Source organism: Podarcis muralis, chromosome 13 (assembly GCF_964188315.1).
Source record: "Podarcis muralis chromosome 13, rPodMur119.hap1.1, whole genome shotgun sequence".
In the NCBI taxonomy this organism is placed as follows: Eukaryota; Metazoa; Chordata; class Lepidosauria; order Squamata; family Lacertidae; genus Podarcis; species Podarcis muralis.
In genome coordinates, this window is record NC_135667.1 from 19,326,318 (window position 1) to 19,334,843 (window position 8,526).

The 8,526-nt window shown below is 44.2% G+C and overlaps 1 protein-coding gene across 1 annotated transcript; it reads left to right on the top strand.

Moving 5' to 3' along the window:
* Positions 1-626: 626 nt before the first annotated feature.
* Positions 627-8,007, top strand: LOC144325083 (osteoclast-associated immunoglobulin-like receptor). Its single transcript, XM_077917089.1, has 4 exons — positions 627-903; positions 1,666-1,974; positions 5,873-6,166; positions 7,696-8,007. Exons 1-4 carry the CDS (start codon positions 852-854, stop codon positions 7,803-7,805), a joined length of 765 nt encoding a protein of 254 aa, XP_077773215.1. The 5' UTR covers positions 627-851; the 3' UTR covers positions 7,806-8,007.
* The last annotated feature ends 519 nt before the right edge of the window (positions 8,008-8,526 follow it).

Here is an 8,526-nt window from a genome sequence, read left to right on the forward strand (position 1 = left end):
TTAACCTGAAGCACCACTTTAGCTAATGGGGCCTCCTGCTGCTGCTGTGCTGCTGCTGCACGATTTCTGTTCTCATCCTGAAGCAAAGTTCTTAACCCGAGGTAATATTTCTGGGTTAGCAGAGTCTGTAACCTGAAGCGTCTGTAATCTGAAGCGTATGCAACTTGAGGTACCACTGTATAGACATTAAACACTGTGTAGGAAGCGTGAAGACCATAAGTGAGTGAGGGTTTCATAGGAGGCAAAGGGCACAGCCCTGGGTGTCTCTTGGCGCAGCATTTGCACCCATAGAAGCAACTAAGTGCTAAGTCGTTTTAGTGGAGGCAGGTGGGGAGAGGAAGGAGGCACAGGCTCCAACACTTTCGTGCACCATTTCCTCAAAAGGTAGGTAATAAAAGAGATGTAAGACATGTATAGAGGAGTTCCTCTTGAGGCAAAACAGTCTGTATCAAGGTTGGGCCACAAATGGGGGTTTGGCTTTGGAGACAACTTTGCTTCCTTTTTATCTTTTGCATTATGTAACTGCACGGCTACCGTGGGGGGGGGGGGAGTGGTTTTTTAGGTGGCGTAGAGGTGATGACCATGCTATCGGTCACAGAGAAATTGTACCGGTAAGGGAAGAAGGATATTACAGAGGGTTGCTGGGCTTTAGAAGATGCAGTCATTCCCTGCATCTTCAGTCAGTTGATGGAAGGCGCTGAGGCAAAATAGGACCATCTACCAGCAGCAGAGGCCATGAAGTATTCTTTCTCCATCATCTTTTTGGGTTGGTATTGTATAGGGGGAAATAGGAGGGTGGAAGGACCAGAGAACGGGATGCTCGTTTCTGTTGCTCAGTTATCTTTCCACTAATGGAATCATCTGTTTTTCCAGGATGGTGGCTGACTGGGAAGACATTGAAAGGTGAGCTACGTCCAAGACAAAAGAACGTTAATATGTCTCGTAATCAGAATGATGTGAATAGAAGCTAAATGACATGCGTTTTCCTAACCAAATCTATTTTTTTCTTACACATGCATGAGAAGTTAAGATCTACCAACCTTCCTTGCTCTATACACTCTTCAGAGACCACACCACTATGTTAAAGGTCTCGGTGCTGTTTCTCTCCCACTTCCTGGTCAGTTGGCAACCTTTGTGTTTTACCACTATTGCTGTGCCACTCACATCAATTTTACTAGTCTAATTGGACTAGCAGCAAAATGCACCAAAACTGGCACAACCCCTGTGTGGATTGTGGATATTGGGCAACCCATATCCCAAGGCCTCATCTGAAAGAACCTACAGATTAGTCAGGGTATAGGGATGGGGGAAAACTTGGTCAACTGCGTTAAATCTGTCTAATAATTCACATTTCGCCAAATCACGAGTGAACCAAAACACAGTCATTCTTTGAAATTCGCACTTCTCTGGATTTTGCAAGGCATTTCTCCAACCCAGTAATGCTGATGAATTTTCTTGAAGAATTAATGAGGAGGCCATCTTGGCTGTGATTCCTGGAATAATTGTTCCCTGCCTTGCAGGCCTTTCCCCCTGATTCTCGCTACAAAAACTGAAGGTGTTGAAAAGACTCTTGGGTTGGAGTGTCGTTGGGTTTTTGTTGTTGTTGTGGGAGGTTGCTGCTGTTACTGATCTTTTGTAAATCTCTTGCTCTCTTTTTTTGCCCAGGACAATCTTATCCCAAGCCTTCCATCTCAGTGGCCCCCAGTGAAATTGTCCCCCTGGGAGGCAATGCTACCATCCGCTGCAAGGTGCGCAGCGAAGACTACGCACAAGCAACATTTGTTCTGTTCAGAGAAATGGATTCATCTTTGCATGCTTCAGCAGTCAAGAAGTCAGAGTGGAATGAGGTTGCATTCTTCTTCGCCAGTGTCAAACTATCAGATGGTGGGAACTACCGGTGCCGATATTGCTTCAACTCTTTCTCTGGCGACAGCTGCTCACATTTAAGTGACAGAGTAAAGGTCAAGATAAGAGGTGAGAGCTGGCTGAGTCAAATTTAGAGATGGATGTGAAGTTTTCTAAACTTGAGTCTGGAAATGAGCGTTGGAGGGAAAATAAAAACAGATGAGAATTTATGAAACCTAAGTTCTTCTCTGGCTCAGACTAAAATCTAAGCCAGGGAAGAATTCCTGTCTTCCCTCTCATCCTCCCTCTCAGCATTTCAGGAGCTCACAAATATCCTGCCATCCTTCCCTTTGAAGCCTTGCCATGTGGCACCACCACCACTGCAGCAGCCCAGCTGTGGGGGCTGAAGGAAAGGGGGAGAGAGTGAGTCTGTGTCTCCTTCCTGGGTCCTTATGCAACTGTGCACTGTGCCAAGACAAAAGATGCCATGGCCTGTGGAAAATGCAGTACAGTGGAACCTCGGGTTAAGTACTTAATTTGTTCCGGAGGTCCGTTCTTAACCTGAAACTGTTCTTAACCTGAAGCACCGCTTTAGCTAATGTGGCCTCCTGCTGCTGCCGCGCCGCCGGAGCACGATTTCTGTTCTTATCCTGAAGCAAAATTCTTAACCTGAAGCACTATTTCTGGGTTAGCAAAGTCTGTAACCTGAAGCGTATGTAACCTGAAGCATATGTAACCCAAGGTACCACTGTATAGTTTCTAATCTATGCAAACCAAGGCTTTTTAGTGTACTAGCACCAGTAATTTGGAACACTATTCCTACTGATGTCAGACAGGCACCTACAATCTCGATAGATTTCCGTCTGCTGAAAACACATTTGTTTCACCAAACTTTTTAGAGAACTAAGTTGACTCAGTGTTGGTCATTTGTTCTGGATTTTATGCTTTTATAACTTTAAGATTTAAAGTTTTATGTTGTTTCTGAACTGGTCGGTGGTTCGAATCCCCGCGATGGGGTGAGCTCCCGTTGCTCGGTCCCTGCTCCTGCCAACCTAGCAGTTCAAAAGCACGACAAAGTGCAAGTAGATAAATAGGTACTGCTCCGGTGCGAAGGTAAATGGCATTTCCGTGCGCTGCTCTGGTTCGCCAGAAGCGGCTTAGTCATGCTGGCCACATGACCCAGAAACTGTACGCCGGCTCCCTCGGCCAATAAAGCGAGATGAGTGCCGCAACCCCAGAGTCGGTCACGACTGGACCTAATGATCAGGGGTCCCTTTACCTTAAGTTGACTCAGTGTTGGTCATATGTTCTGGATTTTATGCTTTTATAACTTTAAGAGTTGAAAGTTTTATGGTGTTTGAACGATTTTACTGTACACCACCTTGATTTTCTTTCAATGACAGTTTATACACATTCTTCTAAAAAGCATAAGAACTAAAGAAGTGTCCTGCTGGAAGAGGCCAATGGGCCATCTAGTTAGTTCAGCTACTTGTTCTCACAGTGGCCAAACAGATGCCTCAATGGGCAACCCACACGCAGAAATCCTCTCCTCTCCTGTGATTTGTAGCATCTGCCCCAGACCATGAAGGCAGAGCATAGCCATCGTGACTAGTAGTCTTATCTTCCATGAATCTGTCCACTCTTCTTTTGAAGCTGTCCTAGTGGGAGACCATCACTGCCTCCTGTGGGTTCCATGAGTTCCACGGTTTGATTCTGCACTGTGTGAAGAAGTCCTTTCTTTTACCTGTGCTGAATCTCCCACCATTCAGCTTCATGGGAAGCCCACAAATTCTAGCATTCTCATATATATGTACACTGTGTGTGTGTGTGTGTGTGTGTGTGTGTGTAGTTCTCCCAAGGGGTACTGTCAGGAGTGGAAAGGTCCTGTGAGCCAGTGTGGTGTAGTGGTTAAGAGCGGTAGACTCGTAACCTGGTGAACTGGGTTCGCGTCCCCGCTCCTCCACATGCAGCTGCTGGGTGACCTTGGGCCAGTCACACTTCTCTGAAGTCTCTCAGCCCCACTCACCTCACAGAGTGTTTGTTGTGGAGGAGGAAGGGAAAGGAGAATGTCAGCCGCTTTGAGACTCCTTAAAGGGAGTGAAAGGCGGGATATCAAATCCAAACTCTTCTTCTTCCTCTTTCACTCTACCTCCTTCTCCAGCGATACGTTAAACCAGGATGGGGAACCTGCGGCAGATTCCCCATCTTCCAAATCTCAGTTCTCTTTTCTTTCTCACCAGCTCTGCATCTTCCCAAGCCTTCCATCTCAGGGAGCCCCAGTAATATCGTCAAGTTGGGAGGAAATGTCACGATCCACTGTAACAGTCAAGGCTACCAAGATGTAGAGTTCCAACTCTACAAAAAAGTGGGTCCATCTTTGTTTCATGTTGTAATGGAGAAAGACCGGCAAAAAGGGGTCGTATTTGCTATTGCCAATGCCACACTATTCCACGGAGGAATCTACAGGTGTACATATTGTTTCAAGTCAACCTTCTGTGAACGGTGCTCAAATTTCAGCAACAGCATATATATCTACATAAGAGGTAAGGCTGTTTGTGTGCTCTACCACCCCACCACCCCCAAAATAAATGGCACTAACATGGATTTTGTATTCCCTGCAGCTGTATATCAAAGGGGAAAGCTGCATTAGCTAAAACATACAAGGTGTTTTCAAAAGAGGCTCTTTCCCATGCTATGCCAGCATTGGAGTATCATTAGCAATCTTCTCAGATGGTGCATTCCATGCTGAAACACATTATTTGCTGCTGAATTTAGCAGGATATGTAGACACAGGCTGCCTACACACTGACCTCTCCAGGGTTTCAGACTGGGGGTATTTCCCAGTCATATGTAGTGATGCTGAGGACTGAACATGGCACCTTCTCCCTGCAAATCATTTCCCAGTAAGCTGTGGTCCATCTGGTCATGGACATAGGAATATGAAGGAAGAATGGCAGCAAACAAAGGCTTGTTTCATTTAAGCAACTCTGGTTGAAACTGAAGTGCAGGATTAGGCCTTTAAGGATTTTTTTTAGTGAGAGTCTGTCCACCCTGTGAAAATAAATCCTGGTTTGGAGCTGCTTTAGGTTCTGAAATACTAGAACTACAGGCTATGGAGGAACCTTCTAAATACTGCACACATTCAGTTTATTTGCAGTGGTTCCCAGAGCTGCCCATAAGCCCCTGAAAGTTTTGAGATGGGACAGGCTTCAGTTCTACCTTCTGACCATCAGGTGGCAAACGTCTACCAAAAATGGAATGGAGATAAACCACACTGTGATGCATGCAAGAATGGAAAAAAAATATTTTGATTTTGGTTTGAAAGCCAAACTTTTGCATGAATGGAACTCTGTAACCTGATTGAATTATGCAAATATGTATATACTTCCTTTCTCTGCATTAATTTTGTGACTAGTGCTCATGCTTCCTTATTGCATATAATTCTTCTATAAATAATGGGGGGTTGGTTGGCAGGGAAGAGGTATGAATGGCTGCCACTGAAATCCTGGCCATTAGAATTCTGGTTTAGCACTTTGGCTTCTGAGTTGGGACTTGACATTGCCCCAAACATATCAAATGCATGTATCAAAGTGAATTGGAAACCCACTTTTACCTGGCAAAACCTGAGATTCCCAGGATTTTTACAACTCATTGAAGAGTCAGGTGATAGCATTTCTCAGCAATGAAGTCTTTTTTAATTAAGGTATGTACATTGTTGCTGGTTTTTTTAAAAAAAGTATAATGTTATTTCAAATTTAATAGACTAGACCATAATGTAAACATAACTTTTATATGCACTGGGAAACAAACAAATAAATGTGCAATTGACTTTACTGTGATATTTGCTTTATTGCGGTGGTCTGGAACCAAACCCACAACATATCTCTGAGATATGCCTGTATTATAGTAGCAGAATGAGACTGGCTGAGTAGGAGATGAATTGACTGACATGGTCATTAGCAGGAGATATTCTTTGGTTACCGTAAACATTGCTACTCCCTGCCTCCCCTTTTATTCCAACACGTAGATCCCAGCCTCTCCAAACCATCCATCAGAATGAGACCTGGGGACCCACTTGCTGAAGGCTTCAATGTCACCATTGAGTGTCATGGACCAGAGAATGGCCTGAACTTTTCTTTGCACAAGTCCAGCAACCTGATAGCATGGCAGATGGCAGAATTGGACGGAAACACATCTGAGTTCTCTCTTTCCATGATCAGGCTGGAGGATGAAGGGAATTATACCTGTCAGTATCACCGCAGAGGACATGCCTTTCAGTGGTCGGAGTCAAGTGACGCAGTGGGGTTGGAACTTGTGACAGGTGAGGAGCCTGGTTTTGTGCCTTTGTTTTCCTTCCGTGTATACGGCAGGGGTTTGGGGAATTGTGACGACCACAGCAAAACACCTCTATGGAGGAACCATGGCAGCATTGCACAGAATGGAGTATCCAGGTGATTTGACTCCACTGGCAATGGCTAAGTAAGTGTGGGTTCAGCCCCGACAAAAGAGCAGTGGCAAGAGAAATGGATGAACTATGCAGAACTGGCTAAACTGACATACAAATTGAGAGATAAGGACAGCTGTGACTTTAAAGAAGAATGGGAACTTTTTACAAACTACTTAAAAAGGCAACAGGTTTTGAATAAACATACACAAATTTATTGATTGTTAACATAGTAGACAGATAATATAAGGATTTATGCAATTTTACAATTTGCAGAGAATAATATGTTGAGAAATCAGAGAGAGGAGCTGAGGGAAGTCTGGGTGGGGGAGGGTTCGATGGGGAGGTGGGGGGAAGGGGGAAAATAATGAATATGATATGTTTTGATATTTTGTTATGTTGAAATTGTTATTAAAAAAAGTAAGTGTGGGTTCAGGAATGAATAAGGAGGTACATTTGAAGCCTGAGGGAGATGGAGACAGGCCTGGGAATTGTGGGAAGGATTTGGTTGTATTTACATGATTGTGTTTGGGACCACGTTATCCCTCTTTGATATTCTGATGTATCGGGGGTGGCTAACCCACAGCATGTGTTAATATATGCAGTCCCACTAAACTTTTTCATTTACTTAATATCCTGCCCTTTTGCCTTCCTCTGCTGCCACCATCTCCACTAGTAGCTTCAGACTCAGGTTCCTCCAGGTCCTCTTCTTGAGTTCCTCGTTATATAAGTCAGCACAATCTGCCAAGGCATTCCCAGCTGACCCCCAGGCAGTGCTGAACCTGACCTTCTGCTCTCTTCAGCCAGGACCATCCAACCAATCCATTGGTGGATGAAATTTCAAGCCCACATTATGGACCAGTAATTCTGAACGGAACACCCAGCAAATGACCAATCATAAACTGACCACTTTTGGATGCTCCTGCAGTGACATAAAAAACTGAAACGCAACATGTGTACCTGCCATCTTATTAGTGGCGCAGTCAGTTGGTCCACTGCTTGCAGACTTAGTATGCTTTGTATCATCTCTCTGACTCTAGTCTGAAGGAAAAGGCAAGTGGAGTAGACTGCTTCCATTGGCAGGTAGATCCAGCAGGCTGTTCTTATGTTCTTAGAAATCAGAAGTAAGTCTCACTGGACTCGATGGGGCTAAGTATGCTGAGGGCTGGAAGTTAGAAAGTCAATTTGGAGGGATGGGAGGAACTCGACGACTCGAGAGGGTCAAAATATAGGTGATGAAAAGAAATGTAAAAAAATATATGGTGTTTTTTGAAAATGAAAATGTTAATAAATATTTTTTTAAAAAAAAAGTATGCTGAGGGCCACAGCCTTGGAGTAATCTCCCTCCCCACCCTGCCTTCACAACCAACAATTGAGTAGTAACTCTTCTCTGTCTCACTCTGCAGCAAACACTTCTACATCCATGGAGATCAACATCCGCCTGGGAGTTTCTGGCTTCGCCCTGCTTTCCTTGGTGCTGATCGTGGCTGAGTTCATGTGCAGCAGGCAAGGCTGAGAAGCTCTGACTCGACTCAGTTCCACAAGTCAAGACCCTTCCTTGAGGCATCCGAGACATGCAAAGCCACAGGAATCCCATAGAGACTGGTTTCATTTCTTGTTCATCTGAAGGCCAAATTTCTATTCTGTGATAACACCAAGGAATCTTTTTGGAAGGGGCTGGGGTGGGATGAGAATACTGGAGGCTTCTGTTTTCTGTGCCTTTTTTTTTTTTTTTTTTTTTTTGAGCTTTTTATGTAAGTTTGGAACACTTAACTTACTGTTCAGCTAAGTCCTTCTCAGAGAAAACCCATTGAAATAACTGTAACTTATGATTTTATTTCTTGTCTGGGTGTTTTCCTTTTATTATTATTATTATTTATCTCTTATAGTAATCGTATCAAATGAAAAGCAATAAAAAGCATACCCATCCATCTAAAACCAATGTGACTGTGAGTTAGGTAATTGCTTTTCTGTTGCTTTGAACTGTGATTGGGCAGGAGTAGCAACTCCACGATGCCCATCCTCAGTGAGAAAGCAGCTCCTGAAATCCAGTGGGGGAAATGAGAGGATTTTCGGGGTATGAGAGCGATAGACTGTTGTGTGGAGCCAGCATGGAAGAATGCTAGTGCATATCCACTGAAGGAAATGAAAGATCCCTAGTTTAATTCAAGGGTGGCAAAGGCAGGGGGCAGGGTTTATAGGAAGGGTGGAAATGTCCAAAGCTATTGTGGGGTGCT

Excerpts from the sequence above, each read along its gene's own strand:
- LOC144325083 (XM_077917089.1), top strand. The coding sequence starts at position 852 with ATGGAATCATCTGTTTTTCCAGGATGGTGGCTGACTGGGAAGACATTG. Across the intron at positions 904-1,665 it reads GACTGGGAAGACATTGAAAG|GACAATCTTATCCCAAGCCT; the intron begins GTGAGCTACGTC and ends TTTTTTGCCCAG. Across the intron at positions 1,975-5,872 it reads AGTAAAGGTCAAGATAAGAG|ATCCCAGCCTCTCCAAACCA; the intron begins GTGAGAGCTGGC and ends TCCAACACGTAG.